The 16,637-nt window shown below is 60.8% G+C and overlaps 2 protein-coding genes across 2 annotated transcripts in view; one reads left to right on the forward strand and one right to left on the reverse strand.

The window, feature by feature from the left end:
* LOC134338873 (uncharacterized) overlaps window positions 1-1,311 on the forward strand; it is a 28,329-nt gene extending 27,018 nt beyond the window's left edge. The window contains exon 3 of the mRNA XM_063035029.1: window positions 732-1,311. Coding sequence (XP_062891099.1) covers window positions 732-1,204 — 473 coding nt within the window. The 3' untranslated portion in view covers window positions 1,205-1,311. The remainder of the gene's footprint in view (window positions 1-731) is intronic.
* Window positions 1,312-1,442: 131 nt separating this feature from the next.
* Window positions 1,443-16,637, reverse strand: part of plxna3 (plexin A3) — a 196,060-nt gene continuing 180,865 nt past the window's right edge. Inside the window, exons 21-32 of the mRNA XM_063035027.1 lie at window positions 14,112-14,254; window positions 11,648-11,904; window positions 11,195-11,261; window positions 9,989-10,135; window positions 8,951-9,110; window positions 7,770-7,873; window positions 6,999-7,095; window positions 6,028-6,218; window positions 4,553-4,722; window positions 3,874-4,086; window positions 3,148-3,298; window positions 1,443-1,845 (exon numbers count right to left, since the gene is read on the reverse strand). Coding sequence (XP_062891097.1) covers window positions 1,753-1,845; window positions 3,148-3,298; window positions 3,874-4,086; window positions 4,553-4,722; window positions 6,028-6,218; window positions 6,999-7,095; window positions 7,770-7,873; window positions 8,951-9,110; window positions 9,989-10,135; window positions 11,195-11,261; window positions 11,648-11,904; window positions 14,112-14,254 — 1,793 coding nt within the window. The 3' untranslated portion in view covers window positions 1,443-1,752. The remainder of the gene's footprint in view (window positions 1,846-3,147; window positions 3,299-3,873; window positions 4,087-4,552; window positions 4,723-6,027; window positions 6,219-6,998; window positions 7,096-7,769; window positions 7,874-8,950; window positions 9,111-9,988; window positions 10,136-11,194; window positions 11,262-11,647; window positions 11,905-14,111; window positions 14,255-16,637) is intronic.

Here is a 16,637-nt window from a genome sequence, read left to right on the forward strand (position 1 = left end):
GCAACACTTCACCTGTGAGTCGGCTGGGGTGATATACTGCGTCCGGTGTTCCTGGTGCGGCCTTCTATATATTGGTGAGACCCGACGCAGACTGGGAGACCGCTTTGCTGAACATCTACGCTCTGTCCGCCAGAGAAAGCAGGATCTCCCGGTGGCCACACATTTTAATTCCACATCCTATTCCCATTCTGGTATGTCTATCCACGGCTGCCTCTACTGTAAAGATGAAGCCACACTCAGGTTGGAGGAACATCACCTTATATTCCGTCTGGGTAGCCTCCAAGCTGATGGCATGAACATCGACTTCTCTAACTTCCGCTAGGCCCCACCTCCCCCTCGTACCCCATCCGTTACTTATTGATATACACACATTCTTTCTCTCTCTCTCTCCTTTTTCTCCCTCTGTCCCTCTGACTATACCCCTTGCCCATCCTCTGGGTTTCCCCCCCTCCCCCTTTTCTTTCTCCCTGGACGTCCTATCCCATGATTGTCTCATATCCCTTTTGCCAATCACCTGTCCAGCTCGCGGCTCTATCCCTCCCCCTCCTGTCTTCTCCTATCATTTTGGATCTCCCCCTCCCCCTCCTCTTTCAAATCTCTAACTCACTCTTCCTTCAGTTAGTCCTGACGAAGGGTCTCGGCCTGAAACGTCGACTGTACCTCTTCCTAGAGATGCTGCCTGGCCTGCTGCGTTCACCAGCAACTTTGATGTGTGTTGCTTGAAATTCCAGCATCTGCAGAATTCCTGTTGTTTGCTACTGTGACTGATGGGATCCTGCTGACCCTGGGGGCTGGACAGAGAAACCCCACCCACCCCGACACAGTGATGATGGTGTGTCTGCTGACTGTGAAGGAATCCCAGCTGAGGCTCGTCTGCTTCGCAGTCCGTATGTCCAGACAGTCGATGATCCACTGCTCTCCGAAATACGGTACCACACACCAATCGCAGACCCATCCCCACCGGTACCGTACCCCGGTGTTGTACAGTGACAGACCCGTCCCCACTGGTACCGTACCCCGGTTACACAGACAGACCCGTCCCCACCGGTACCGTACCCCGGTGTTGTACAGTGACAGACCCCTCCCCACCGGTACCGTACCCCGGTGTTACACAGCGACAGACCCGTCCCCACCGGTACCGTACCCCGGTGTTACAGTGACAGACCCGTCCCCACCGGTACCGTACCCCGGTGTTACACAGTGACAGACCCGTCCCCACCGGTACCGTACCCCGGTGTTACACAGTGACAGACCCGTCCCCACCGGTACCGTACCCCGGTGTTACACAGTGACAGACCCCTCCCCACCGGTACCGTACCCCGGTGTTACACAGTGACAGACCCCTCCCCACTGGTACCGTACCCCGGTGTTACATAGTGACAGACCCCTCCCCACCGGTACCATACCCCGGTGTTATGAACTGACAGACGTTGTTTGAAACCATTTGTCACAATCTCTTCCTCTACATATATTTAAAAAAATGACACACAATGACAGTCAATGTACACAATTCTGCGATGCTGGGACAAGAGCAAAAATAAATTATATATATAATATATATAAAAACAATTAAAATTATATTAACTCTATGACAAGACAACACAGGCTGTGCGGACGGGTAGAAAAGTGTTTAGGCAGAGAGGTGAATTCCTGTAGACGCTGTCCCACACCAGGCCGGCCCTGCCCGGTGCGCTCGAGGTATGGAGGGCTGTCCTGGGGCAGATGTGACCATCCCCGGACCCTCCCCTGGCATCAGCTGGTGGACATGAGACAGATAACCTGCTCCAACCGGGGGCAGAGACGCTGCTGACGAGCTGAGGGGTCCCTCTCCAGGGCCGTCAGGATCTGTCAGGGGGGAGGGGGGTAAAGAGGGCAGGGGGACAGGGTGGGAGAGGGATTGGGGGATAGGAGGATGGTGGAGGGGTGGGAAGTGAAGGAGAGGAGTGAGAAGAGGGAGGGAGTGGAAGGAAGGAGAAAAGGGAAGGTAAGAGGAGGGAGGTAGATCAGTTTTGATAATCATCACCAGATGGGGTGAGGGTCTAGCTAAGACCCTCCCCTGGACCCTGACCGGTGCTCCCCAGAGTTTCCCCCTCCCCTCCACCCTTCCCCGGCCAGAGCAGAACCCACCCACCCCCACACACTGTGCACGGGACAAATCCCAAGTGAGCAGCTTGAGGAACAATGTACAGTTCCCCTCGTGTCCAAGTTCGTCTACCTCTCCCTCGCCCCAACCACTCTCTCCCTCCCTCTATCCCTACCATCCTCTCTCCCCCTCACTCTGTATCCCTCCCTCTCCCACTCTCTCCATGTCCCTCAACATCCCTTCCCCCCTGCACCATCTCACTCCCTATCATTCTCTCACTCCCTTCCCTCCTCCTCCCCTCCCCTCCCTCTCTGTGTCCCTCAGCATCCCCTCCCCTCCCTCTCCGTGTCCTTCCCCCTCCCCTCCCCTCCCTCTCCGTGTCCCTCCCCCTCCCCTCCCCTCCCTCTCCGTGTCCCTCAGCATCCCCTCCCCTCCCTCTCCGTGACTCACTCCCTATCATTCTCTCACTCCCTTCCCTCCTCCTCCCATCCCCTGCCTCTCCGTGTCCCTCCCCCTCCCCTCCTCTCCCTCTCCATGTCCCTCCCCCTCCCCTCCCTCTCCGTGACTCACTCCCTATCATTCTCTCACTCCCTTCCCTCCTCCTCCCCTCCCCTCCCTCTCCGTGTTGCTCCCCCTCCCCTCCCCTCCCTCTCTGTGACTCACTCCCTATCATTCTCTCACTCCCTTCCCTCCTCCTCCCATCCCCTCCCTCTCCGTGTTGCTCCCCCTCCCCTCCCCTCCCTCTCTGTGACTCACTCCCTATCATTCTCTCACTCCCTTCCCTCCCCCTCCCCTCCTCTCCCTCTCCGTGTCCCTCAGCATCCCCTCCCCTCCCTCTCCGTGACTCACTCCCTATCATTCTCTCACTCCCTTCCCTCCTCCTCCCCCTCCCCTCCCTCTCCGTGTCCCTCCCCCTCCCCTCCCCTCCCTCTCCGTGTCCCTCCCCCTCCCCTCCCCTCCCTCTCCGTGTCCCTCAGCATCCCCTCCCCTCCTGCTGCATGCCTCCCTCCCTGGGCACCCGCCTCGCCGTTCCCCCCCCGCCCCCCCTGTGCCTCTGCACCCACCGGCTCCTGGAACTTGCTGATGTAGGAGTAGAGCTCGTTGAGGGCGCTGAGACTACTGAACTCGCCGGCGCGCAGTCGTGACTGCTCGGCCAGGTAGGCGTCCATGTCCTGGTCACTGATGGCCACCATCTTCCCCACGTCCCGGTAGTACCTGCTCAGGTCAGAGGGCAGGGGTCAGGGGTCAGCTTCCAAAGCTGGCACAGGGGTTGGGGGTGAGGAAGGGGATAGAGAGGGGAGGGGAGAGGGAGAGGAGGAGGGAGATGAGAGGGGTGGGAGAGTGAAGGGGGAGGGGGGAAGGGAGTGGGAGAGGGGAGAGGAGGGGAGGGGGAGCGGGAAAGGGGAGGCGGAGGGGAGGGAGGGAGGGGGAGAGGGAGAGGGGAGAGGAGGGGGAAAGGGAGAGGGGAGGAGAGGGGATAGGGGAGGGGGAGAGGGAGAGGGGGAAGGGGAGGGGGGAGGAGGAGGGGAAGGGGGAGGGGGAGGGGAAAGGAGAGGGGGAGGGGAGGGGAAGAGGGGAGAGGAGAGGGGGAGGGGGAGGGGAGAGGGGAGGGCGGGTGGAGAGGGGAGGGGGAGGGGAAGAGGGGAGAGGAGAGGGGGAGGGGAGAAGGGAGAGGGGAGGGGAGGGGGAGGGGAGGGGAGGGCGGGTGGGGTGGGGAGGGGAGAGGGGAATGATCACCCTCCCCACTGTGAGGCATGGACACACTCCACCCCCTCGCCCTGCAGACTCACCTCTCCACCCAGGTCTTGTAATTGGGGATGTCTTTGGCGTAGAGCAGCTTGTTGGAGGGAGAGTCCTTGCCGAGCCGGTGCTCGGAGGTGGAGCAGGAGTCCATGAAGGTCTGGGCCACCACCGACAGGCAGGCGTCCGTGATGCTGCTCTTGTGGATGTCGAAGACAAACTGGGGGTTCTTGATCACGTTCACCCAGAACCGGAGCGGCAGGCTGCAGAACAATCACTGGATCAGGGGCAGGCCGAGGGGGGGGTCACAGAGAAGGAGGGGATAAATGGGAGGGGGGTCATAGAGACTAGGAAGGGTGGGGGTCACAGAGACAGGGTCATGGAGACAGTGGTGTGAAGGGAAGGGTGGGGGTCACATAGACAGGGAGGGGATAAATGGGAGGGAGGGGGGTCACAGAGACGGAAGGGTGGGGGCCACATAGACAGGGTCATGGAGACGGTGGTGTGTAGGGGAGGGTTAGAGTCACAGAGACAGGGAGGTGTGAAGGGGAGGGTGGGGGGTCACAGAGACAGGGAGGGGGGACACAGAGACGGAATAGACAGGGTCATGGAGACGGTGGTGTGTAGGGGAGGGTTAGAGTCACAGAGACGGGGAGGAGCACACGCGGGGTGGTGGGGGGTAACGGAGACGGGTCAGGGTGATGGGGTGAGGGCCACAATGACACCCACCAGTTACTCTTCCAGGTGTGCCGGACGTCCGGGTCGGTGATGAGGTGCCGATCTGCCTGCTCGTCCAGGAAGTCGAACATGTACTTGATGGGCAGCGGCAGGGCACTGCCACGGTGGGCCGTGCTGAACACCGTCTCAAACAGGTCATCCAGGAACTTCTGCAGCGTGCCCTGGGGGGGGGGGAATGGGGGGGCATGAGGGAGTCGGGAGGGGATGGGATTGGAGGGTTGAGGAGGGGAGTTGGAGGAGGAAGGGGGCGGGGAGATACAGGAGGTACGGTGGACGGTTCGGCGGTGGAAGGAAGGGGATGGGGGGGTGTCAGAGATGAGTGAGAGGGATTAGTGGAGGTCACTATCAGTTGACAGTATCCTGACCGGTTCTCTCATGGCCTGGTTTGTGCATCAGAAGCTGCAGAGAGAGTGGACTCAGCCCAATACATCACGGGCACCTCCCTCCCGACCGGTCGTATCTACAGGAGAAGCTGCCGCAAGAAGGCAGCGTCCATCATCAATAATCCCCACCGTCCGGGCATCTTCTCACAGCTCCCATCGGGCCGGAGGTACAGGAGCCCGAAGACCCAGAGCACCAGGCTCGGGAACAGCTATGTCCCTTCGGCCATCGGATTCCTGAACTGGCCGCTCAGCCCCGATCACCACCTCAGTGCAGCAACGCCGGGAATTTGGGTTACTCTCTGTATACTTGTGGAAGTCGTCTGGAAAATCGGTTTCCCTGTGATGCTGCTCTATATCTGGCTGGGGGGCTGGGGGGGTATGCAGCGGATACGCTCCCAATTCTTATTAAATGCTCGGAGGAGGAGAGCTGCGATTTCAAACCCCCGCTGCCTTGCGGCTGTATTCACTCATGGGGGAGGCTTTGGGAGTAAATGCCGAGGGAAAAATCCGGAGCTGGGTCCCAAAGGCAAACCTACATTGAGTTTAACATTCAAACACGAGGAAATCCGTAGATGCTGGAATTTGAAGCAAGACACATAAAAGTTGCTGGTGAACGCAGCTTTCAAATCCCTTACTCACTCTTCCTTCAGTTAGTCCTGACGAAGGGTCTCGGCCTGAAACGTCGACTGCACCTCTTCCTAGAGATGCTGCCTGGCCTGCTGCGTTCACCAGCAACTTTGATGTGTGTTGCTTGAATTTAACATTGACTGGCAACTCCTGCAATGCCACTGGTGCCAAACTGACCTGTTCCTTTGGATTCATCAGCTGGGTGGCGAGGGGGAGCTTGCTACATGGATAACAGCTTGCTCTCCGTATCGTCCTGTCACGTAGACAGCTAGGAGAGAAAATCCATGGTCGGCCCTGACCAGAGGGCAGCAGAGGGTCAGTGGGAGAGTGGGCACTGCACCAGAGGTCAGTCTATACTGAGTCAGAGGGTCAGCAAGTCGGTGACCGCTCAGTGGGGCCAGCAGGCAAGCGGACCAGCGAGTGGTCAGTGGTCAGTGAGTGGTGTGGGAGCGTTACCTTGGTGGCGAGCAGGCGGGTGAGGTAGATCTCGGACACCATCTTGCTCCCCCTCTCGCCCTCGCGGTGCTCGCTCTGCTCCTGCGTCCTCACCAGGTGCCACAGCTTGGTGCCCGTCTCCTGGTCCGGCGTCATCATCGGGACCCGTGCCCGCAGGCTGTCGGGGCTGCCCGCCGTCCGCAGCAGGCTCTCTGCGGGGCGGAGCACGGTCAGTCCGGGCAGCGGGCACCCTGCCGCCACCATTCTGAGTGTCGGTATCACCCACCCCGTGAAGGTGAGGGGTGAGGTCGCAAGGTGACCCTGGAGGGGGACGGCTGAGGGGGTGGTGTTGGGGAGGAAGGAGATCGGCCTGCCGGTAGGAGCCTGCCGCTGACCGCGGGCAGTCCTGACAGGCTGCGGGCACGGCTCACAATGGTGGACGGGAGGAGACGAGGGGGTGACCATGGTTGGCATACACTCACCGTAGCGGCTGAGGGATCGGCCGACAGACGCGGTGTTGGGACGTGGGTGGGAGAGGGAGGGGGAGGTCAGCTGGGGGACGGTGGTGGGGGTGACGACATTGATATGTACTCACCATGGGAACGGCTGACGGTGACGGTGTTGGGGAGGGTGGACGAGGATGGGGGTGACAGTGGTGGGGGCGACGTGGGCGGTTAAACTCACCGTAGCGACTGAGGGAACGGCTGACGGTGACGGTGTTGGGGAGGGTGGGGGTGGTGACGAGGGGCGGTTAAACTCACCATAGCGACTGAGGGAACGGCTGACGGTGACGGTGTTGGGGAGGGTGGGGGTGGTGACGAGGGGCGGTTAAACTCACCATAGCGACTGAGGGAACGGCTGACGGTGACGGTGTTGGGGAGGGTGGGGGGGTGACGGGGGGGCAGTTAAACTCACCATAGCGACTGAGGGAACGGCTGACGGTGACGGTGTTGGGGAGGGTGGGGGTGGTGACGAGGGGCGGTTAAACTCACCGTAGCGACTGAGGGAACGGCTGACAGTGACGGTGTTGGGGAGACTCTCGGCCGACACCTGTTTGGGCACCAGAGCAACAATCGACCCGTCCGTCACCTGTGGGAAGGGGTGTCCGAGGTCAGGAAATCCAGTAACGACACCCTCCCTGCTTCACAAACGCACACCTCCACGCCGTCCCAAACCCTCTCCCTCAGCCTGGGATCCCCCTGTGCCCACTGATGACCTCTGACCGGACACTCCCCTCCCCCAGGGTTACCTGCCAGTGATCCGGAGTGCAGCCCCTCTCTGAGAAACCGCGCTCCTCCCCAGCTGGGCTCCCCCTCCGTGAAGGCTGCTATTCGGCCCATCCAGCCCTGCCAGCCAAGCCCAGTCCCCCCCACATCACCCCTGGCATGCCCCTCCGATCCTCAACCAGGAACACCCTCCCCTCCCAATTACTGCCCTGGGATTCTCCATCCTCATCCAGTGTCCCCCTCCTCTCCCAGTTACTGGTCCGGGACCCCATCCTCATTCAGGACCCCTCACCTTCTCACCTTTCCCGTTCTCTGGCCTGGGACCCCCATCCTCATCCAGTGTCCCCCTCCCCTCCCAGTTACTGGTCTGGGACCCTCATCCAAGGATCACCACCCTCCCTTAACATTCGCTGGCCTTCTCTCCGCCCAATTACTGACCCAGGACCCCCCCCCCCCATCTGCATCTGGGACCCCCTCTTCCTCCTGGTGACCCATCCCCCAGACCATTGCCACCTTCTCCCCTTCCCCTGTGCTCACCTGGTAATGGGCTAAAGTGTTCAGTCGTTTCCAGTCTGACTCGATCTTGGTGGAGACGTCCTCATCCTGGAGAATGTGGCGTGACCCTCGGCCGTCCCTCCATTCTGTGGGGGTAGGGAGTGAGAGAGAGGCGGCTCACCCTCATCACCCTCTCCCATTCCTCCTCTTGGCTTACCCTCTCTCCTCCTCCGTCCCTCCACTCTGTGACAGTAGGGAATGAGAGGGAGTCTTCTCACCCTCCTCCCTCCCTCCCGCCACTCTGTGGGAGGCAAAGAGTCAGTGGGTGACTCCTTACCCCTCACCCTCCATCTCTGCTCCTCCGCTTTCTCCGTCCTCAGAAAATGAGTGGGGTAGTCCTCACCCCTCATCCTCTCCCCGTCCACTCTCTCGGGCAAAGACTCAGTCCGAGGCTTCCCACCCTCGACCCCTCCTCATCCCTTCCTCCCTCCGCCGCCCCGCGGGGGTGAGATAGAGAGCGGGAGTCTCCTCACCCTCGTGAACACCCCCCCGCCACCTCACTCACCGCACCTCCTCCCCCTCCTTTCTCCACTCTGAGTGGGAGAGCCCACACCCTCACCTCCCCCTCACACTCAATCCCTGCACAGCCTCCTGGCAAACCAGCCCAAACCCCACCCCAGTGTCCCGTCAAACACCGTAACAAACACTCCGCCATTCCCCAACAGCCCACCCACACACCATCGTCAATATGTGAGTGTGAATGTGCGAGTGTGATGTGTGAGTGTGAGTGTGACATGTGAATGTGAGTGTGATGTGAGTGTGAGTGGGATGTGTGTGAGTGTGATGAGTGTGATGTGAGTGTGAGTGTGATGTGAGTGTGAGTGTGATGTGTGAGTGTGGTGTGTGATGTGAGTGTGAGTGTGATGTGTGAGTGTGAGTGTATATACGCGCACGTGCCCATGTTCACACACATGGTCCAGTGGCTCTCGTCGTCTAACGTTCGTGTGCACACAAATGGCCGTGTGTGGAGTGTTTGGTGAGGGGGACAGTTGTGGTGTTTGTACACGGGTTACCCGTGTTTACCGAGGCTGACTGTGTGCGTACGGGACATGGGGCGCCGTGCCTATAGCATGCGGATGAGCACTGGCCGGGCTACGTGTCTGCGGGCTGTGTGAGGGTCCACACACACGCTGGGCTGCGTGCGCACGACCTGTGTTACCTACCGAGGTCCATGTCGACGGCCTTGGGGCGCTGGGAGTAGGGGACACCCTTGTAGAGAGCGTCCAGGAGTTTCTCCTTCACCTGCGTGATGGTGTCGCAGTTCAGCACTTTCACCGGGATCTGGGAGCTGTTGTCCGTCTCCGCACACGTACACACCAGGGTCTGGGGGTGTGGGGGGAGAGATAACCACCGTCAGCCTGGCTCATAGGGACAGGGGGGATCACCCCTCTGATAGACACTCTCCCTCCTCGCCTATTCTCCCACAAACACACACCCTCCCTCCTCGTGCAGTGGTCTCTCCCGGGCACCCCACCCCAGCGCAGTGCCCCTTCCTGGCCGATCCTCCCACAGCCCGGTGCCCTCTGCTCACTCAGCTGGGTGGGGTCAGAGATGGGGATGTGGGGCTTAGGACGGGGTGGGGGGAAATGGGGACACTGTCAATGGGGAGCAATAAGGGTGGGGAGACACTCACCAGGGTTCTGACCTCACTCAGCTGGGGGGGGGGTCAGAGATGGGGATGTGGGGTTTCGATGGGGTGGGGGGAAACGGGGACACGGTGTCAATGGGGAGCAATGAGGGTGGGGGAGACACTCACAGAAACATAGAAAATAGGTGCAGGAGTAGGCCATTCGGCCCTTCGAGCCTGCACCGCCATTCAGTATGATCATGGCTGATCATCCAACTCAGAACCCTGTACCTGCCTTCCCTCCATACCCCCTGATCCCTTTAGCCACAAGGGCCATATCTAACTCCCTCTTAAATATACCCAATGATCTGGCTTCAACTGTTTCCTGTGGCAGAGAATTCCACAGATTCACCACACTCTGTGTGAAGAAGTTTTTCCTCATCTCCGTCCTAAAAGGCTTCCCCTTTATCCTTAAACTGTGACCCCTCGTTCTGGACTCACCAGGGTTCTGATATCACTCAGCTGGGGTGGGGTCAGAGATGGGAATGTGGGGTTTGGATGGGGTGGGGGGATGTGGGGGTTTGGACGGGAACACGGTGTCAGTGGGAGCGAGGAGGGTGGGGGAGACACTCACCAGGGTCTTGTAGTCAATCTGCTGCCGGATGAGTTTGTCCTCGCTCAGGGAGTACCGGGCCTCCCCGGTAATGGCGTCGATGGGCCCCTTCTCCACCTGCTGCTTAATCGCGCAGAACAGCATGAACAGTGGCTCCCCCACGCTCTCCTGTCGGGACACAGGGACACGTCACCCCCACACAGACCGGTCTGTGTCCCTCTCCCCACCCCACGCACCCCCTCTCCCCACCCCACGCACCCCCTCTCCCCACCCCACACACCCTCTCCTCACCCACACACACACACACACACACACTCACTGGTCTCTGTCTCTCTCCCCAGCCCACACACCCCCTCCCCACCCCACACACCCCCTCCCCACCCCACAACCCCTCTCCCCACCCCACACACCCCCTCTCCCCACCCCACACACACCCTCCCCACCCACACACCCCCTCCCCACCCCACACCCCCTCTCTCACCCACACACCCCCTCTCCCCACCCCACACACCCCCTCTCCCCACCCCACACCCCCTCTCCTCACCCACACACCCCCTCCCCACCCCACACCCCCTCTCTCACCCACACACCCCCTCCCCACCCCACACCCCCTCTCTCACCCACACACCCCCCTCCCCACCCCACACACCCCCTCTCGCCACCCCACACACACCCTCCCCACCCACACACCCCCTCTCCCCACCCCACACACCCCCTCTCCCCAGCCCACACACCCCCTCTCCCCACCCCACACACCCCCTCTCTCACCCACACACCCCCTCCCCACCCCACACCCCCTCTCTCACCCACACACCCCCTCTCCCCACCCCACACACCCCCTCCCCACCCCACACCCCCTCTCTCACCCACACACCCCCTCCCCACCCCACACCCCCTCTCTCACCCACACACCCCCTCTCCCCACCCCACACACCCCCTCTCGCCACCCCACACACACACACACACCCCACACCCCCTCTCTCACCCACACACCCCCTCCCCACCCCACACCCCCTCTCTCACCCACACACCCCCTCTCCCCACCCCACACACCCCCTCTCGCCACCCCAAACACACCCTCCCCACCCACACACCCCCTCTCCCCCCCCCACACACCCCCTCTCTCCACCCCACACACACCCTCTCCCCACCCCACACACACACACACTCACTGGTCTCTGTCCCTCTCCCCACCCCACAAACCCCCTCTCCCCACCCTGGTCTCACCTTCAGGAACCGGTGCAGGAGGAAAGTGAACCAGTTGGTCAGCATCTTCTCCGCCACCGACTCCGTCCTGACCGGGAACAGCGGATGTCAGAAACAACCCCTCCCAGGGTCCCAGCAGCACCCCCACCCCCAGGGGGAGCACACCGAGAGGGTCAGGGTCATGGTGAGTGAGGTCAAGGGTTACGGTCGCCAAGGGTTGGAGGGTTAGGTGTCAGCACAGGGCGGAGGGGCTCGGGGCGAAGGTCGGGGGTCAGCTGTCAGCACAGGGCAGAGGGGTTCGGGGCGAAGGTCGGGGGTCAGCTGTCAACACAGGGCGGAGGGGTTCGGGGCGAAGGTCGGGGGTCAGGTGTCAGCAGAGGGTGGAGGGGCTCGGGTTGAAGGTCGGGGGTCAGGTGTCAGCACAGGGCAGAGGGGTTCGGGGTGAAGGTCGGAGGTCGGGGGTCGGGCACTGACCGGCGCAGCAACAGCTTGGGGTGGTTCTTGTTCTCCAGGTTCCTCTGAATGAGGTCAGCCAGCAGCTGCTTGAGCACGGCGGTGGCAAAGGGCAGTCGGCCCTGCAGGGCCGTCATCAGCAGCGAGGCCACATTGCCCCGGTCCCGCATGGAGAACCCCCGCTGCGACTCCAGCGTCCGCACGAACGTCAGCAGGAACACCTTGTTGTTCAGCAGCTGTCCGAACTGCTTCAGGGCCTTGTCCACGGCGGCCGGGGCCTAAGGAGACGGGGCAAGAGGAGAGGAGCAGTCAGAGAGGGTCAGAGTCTGGCCCTGTCCCGGGGAGAGGGTCAGAGACCAGACCAGGTCTCGAGGAGACGGTCAGAGACCAGACCAGGCCCCGGGGAGAGGGTCAGAGACCGGACCAGGCCCCAGGGAGAGGGTCAGAGACCAGACCAGGCCCCGGGGAGAGGGTCAGAGTCCGGCCCTGTCCCGGGGAGAGGGTCAGAGACCGGCCAACGCCCCGGGGAGAGGGTCAGAGACCAGACCAGGCCCCGGGGAGAGGGTCAGAGACCGGACCAGGCCCCAGGGAGAGGGTCAGAGTCCGGCCAACGCCCCGGGGAGAGGGTCAGAGACTGGACCAGGCCCCGGGGAGAGGGTCAGAGTCCGGCCCTGTCCCAGGGAGAGGGTCAGAGACCGGCCAACGCCCCGGGGAGAGGGTCAGAGACCGGCCCTGTCCCAGGGAGAGGGTCAGAGACCGGCCAACGCCCCGGGGAGAGGGTCAGAGACCGGACCAGGCCCCGGGGAGACGGTCAGAGACCAGACCAGGCCCCGGGGAGAGGGTCAGAGACCGGACCAGGCCCCGGGGAGAGGGTCAGAGAGCAGACCAGGCCCCGGGGAGACGGTCAGAGACCGGACCAGGCCCCAGGGAGAGGGTCAGAGTCCGGCCAACGCCCCGGGGAGAGGGTCAGAGACCGGACCAGGCCCCAGGGAGAGGGTCAGAGTCCGGCCAACGCCCCGGGGAGAGGGTCAGAGTCCGGCCAACGCCCCGGGGAGACGGTCAGAGACCAGACCAGGCCCCGGGGAGAGGGTCAGAGAGCAGACCAGGCCCCGGGGAGACGGTCAGAGACCAGACCAGGCCCCGGGGAGAGGGTCAGAGACCGGACCAGGCCCCAGGGAGAGGGTCAGAGTCCGGCCAACGCCCCGGGGAGAGGGTCAGAGACCAGACCAGGCCCCGGGGAGAGGGTCAGAGTCCGGCCAACGCCCCGGGGAGAGGGTCAGAGACCAGACCAGGCCCCAGGGAGAGGGTCAGAGACCAGACCAGGTCTCGGGGAGAGGGTCAGAGACAGGCCTCACCCCGGGGAGAGGGACAGAGTCCGGCCAACGCCCCAGGGAGAGGGTCAGAAACGGGACCAGGCCCCAGGGAGAGGGTCAGAAACGGGACCAGGCCCCAGGGAGAGGGTCAGAGACCGGACCAGGCCCCGGGGAGAGGGTCAGAGACCGGACCAGGTCTCGGGGAGAGGGTCAGAGACCGGACCAGGCCCCGGGGAGAGGGTCAGATGCCGGACCAGGCCCTGGGGAGAGGGTCAGAGACAGGCCTCACCCTGGGGAGAGGGTCAGAGTCCGGCCAACGCCCCGGGGAGAGGGTCAGAGACCGGACCAGGCCCCAGGGAGAGGGTCAGAGTCCGGCCAATGCCCCGGGGAGAGGGTCAGAGACCGGACCAGGCCCCGGGGAGAGGGTCAGAGTCCGGCCAACGCCCCGGGGAGAGGGTCAGAGACCAGACCAGGCCCCAGGGAGAGGGTCAGAGACCAGACCAGGTCTCGGGGAGAGGGTCAGAGACAGGCCTCACCCCGGGGAGAGGGACAGAGTCCGGCCAACGCCCCAGGGAGAGGGTCAGAGACAGGACCAGGCCCCGGGGAGAGGGTCAGAAACGGGACCAGGCCCCAGGGAGAGGGTCAGAGACCGGACCAGGCCCCGGGGAGAGGGTCAGAGACCGGACCAGGTCTCGGGGAGAGGGTCAGAGACCGGACCAGGCCCCGGGGAGAGGGTCAGAGACAGGCCTCACCCCGGGGAGAGGGTCAGAGTCCAGCCAACGCCCCGGGGAGAGGGTCAGAGACCGGACCAGGCCCCGGGGAGAGGGTCAGAGGCAGGCCTCACCCCGGGGAGAGTGTCAGAGAAGGTGGAATCCACCCTCAGGGCTGGGTGGTTGTTCAGCAGCTGCCCAGACTGCTTTAGACACGTCCACAGGGGTGTGGGGAGGAGCGGTCAGACGGGGTATGCACCCTGAGGATAGGAGAGGTGTCGCTGACCTCCCCCTCCCACAGGAGAAAGTCTTCTCTCACACACACACACAATCACAAAAACAACTGTCTCTCACACACACGCACACACTTACACCATGAGAGGTTAAAGGAATCGAGTCTCCCCTCCCACTGACCCCCGATATCGCCCCCACCCCTCCCCCCCTCCGCGCAGGGCCACTCACATCGAGCTCCTTCAGCACAGGGTGGTCCTCGATGCCGGGGAAGAGGACGCGGGTGGCGTAGGTCCGGTACTCGAGGAAGGGGATGCCCACGTCCTCCAGGTCGCTGGTCAGTTCGTGGATGTCCGTCTGCAGCTCCGCAAACGCTGGCGGGATAGGGAAGGGGAGAGAGATGGGGCCAAGGGGTCAGTCACCTCATTCTCCCCCCTTTATTTCCAATCCCCTCCCCTTCTCAATTCCACTGTCCTATCCCCCTCCTCCCACCTCATTCCTCCACCTTCCACTCCCTCCCCTTCCACTCCTCACTGGGTGACTACAGGCCTGCGACTCGTGGAAAGGGTGCACGATCTGGAAGACAATGTGGTAAACTGGACAGGGGAGTTTGTGGATGTCACCGAGATTGGGGGTGTAGTGAACAGGGCCGCGAGGAAGACTATCACGGCGTACAGCAGGACCTGCACCAGCTGGAAAAATGGCAGATGGAATTTAATGCAGAAAAGTGTTGTGACCAGGGCAGGATTTACATGGTAAACGGTAGGCCACTGAGGAGTGTGGTAGAACAAACAGATCCATAATTCCATGGAATTGGCATTGCAGTTAGATAGGGTCATCAAGAAAGCTTTTGGCACGATGGCCATGTGAATGTATTGAGTACAGGAGATGGGGTGTTATGTATAAGACATTGGTGAAGCCTAATTTGGAGTATTGTGTGCAGTTTTGGTCACCTACCTACAGGAAAGATGTAAATAAGGTTGAAAGAGTGCGGGGAAAATTTACTAGGATGTTGCTGGGACTTCAGGTCTTGAGTCCACCACTGACAAGAGCCTGATTTATACTTCTGCGTCAGCTCGATGCTGTAGTGCTGTGTTACTGCAAACCCTACGCAGAGCCGACGCGGATCCCTACTCCAAAGCCTGATGCGCACCTCTCCCAAAATGTAACTGCGCGTCGCGGCAACGCAGAATGCAACAGCTGTGATTGGTCCGCCCGGTAGCATCGCATTTCCTCCTACGCTGCAATAGCTTCCCATTGGGCGACTGAAGGGCAGGGAAGGAACTCTGGCTGCAATCCTTTCCATAAAGCTTTACAGACCTCCGAAATTATGGAGGACACATTTCGCTTTTACGAAAAAAGACGCTCGCTTTAAACTTGTTTACCCCAAGAAAGGCTACCATGACCATGAAGCCTTGCGTGCGCAGGTGTGTGCTCATGTGTGACGTGCCCAAATTGCAGAGCGACAGAGACACACCAACGCACAGGTATAAATGCTCACAACACGCGTAGGTTACGGCGTCGAGTTGACGCAGAAGTATAAATCAGGCTAAAGCCTTCGCCATCACTGAGCACAACTACACAAATCACAGTCGCAGGAAAGCAGCATCTATCATCAGGGACCCCTACTACTCTCTTCTCACCGCTGCCATCAGGAAGAAGGTACAAGAACCTCAGGACTCGTACCACCAGGTTCAAGAACAGTTACAACCCCTCAACCATCAGACTCCCGAACCGGAGGGGATAACTTCACTTGTCCCATCACTGAACTGTTCCCACAACCAATGGACTCACTCTCAAGGACCCTTCATCTCATGTTCTTGATGTCTATTGCTTATTCATTTATTTATTGTCAGTATTTCTTTTTGTATTTGCACAGTTTTCTCACCGGCTGAATGCCCGAGCTGGTGTGGTCTTTCATCGATTGTTATCATGGTTATTATTATGTAATGGATTTATTGAGTATGCCTGCAAGAAAACTAATCACAGGGTTGTATGTTTGTACTCTGATAATAAATTTGCTTTCAACTTTGAGTTATAGGGAAAGGTTGAATAGGTTAGGAATTTATCCCCTGGAGCGTAGAAGAGAGAGGCATACAAAATTATGAGAGGTATAGATAGGGTAAACGCTTTTTCTACTGAGGTTGGGTGGGACTAGAACCAGAGGTCATGGGTTAAAAGTGAAAGGTGAAACGTTTAAGGGGAACATGAGGGGATCTTCTTCACTCAGAGGGTGGGGAGATTGTGAAACCAGCTGTTAGTGAAATTGGTCCCTCTCCCTCACTTACCTCCCTTGACCCTCTCCTTCCTCCCCTACACTTCCTCCTCCCTCACCTCCCTCAATCCTCACCTTCTTCCCCTCCACTTCCTCCCTCCCTCTCCCTCAGCCCTCACCTTCCTCCCTCGATCCTCACCTACCTCCCTTGACCCTCACCATCCTCCCCTCCACTTCTTCCTCCCTCAGCCCTCACTTCCCTACACTTCCTCCCTCCCTTAGCCTTCACCTACCTCCCTTGACCCACACCTTCCTCCCTCAGCCCTCACCTTCCTCCTCCCTCACCTCTCTCCCTTTCCCTTAGCCCTCACCTACCCTCCCTCAACCCTCTCCTTCTTCCCCTCCACTTCCTCCCTCTCTTTCCCTCAGCCCTTGCCTTCCTCCCTCGATCCTCACCTACCTCCCCCTCCACTTCCTCCCTCCTCTCCCTCAGCTCTCACCTTCCTCCCTCCACACTCACCTTCCTCCCTCCTTTCCCTCAG

The sequence above is a fragment of the Mobula hypostoma genome, chromosome 28, assembly GCF_963921235.1.
Source record: "Mobula hypostoma chromosome 28, sMobHyp1.1, whole genome shotgun sequence".
Lineage (NCBI taxonomy): Eukaryota > Metazoa > Chordata > Chondrichthyes > Myliobatiformes > Myliobatidae > Mobula > Mobula hypostoma.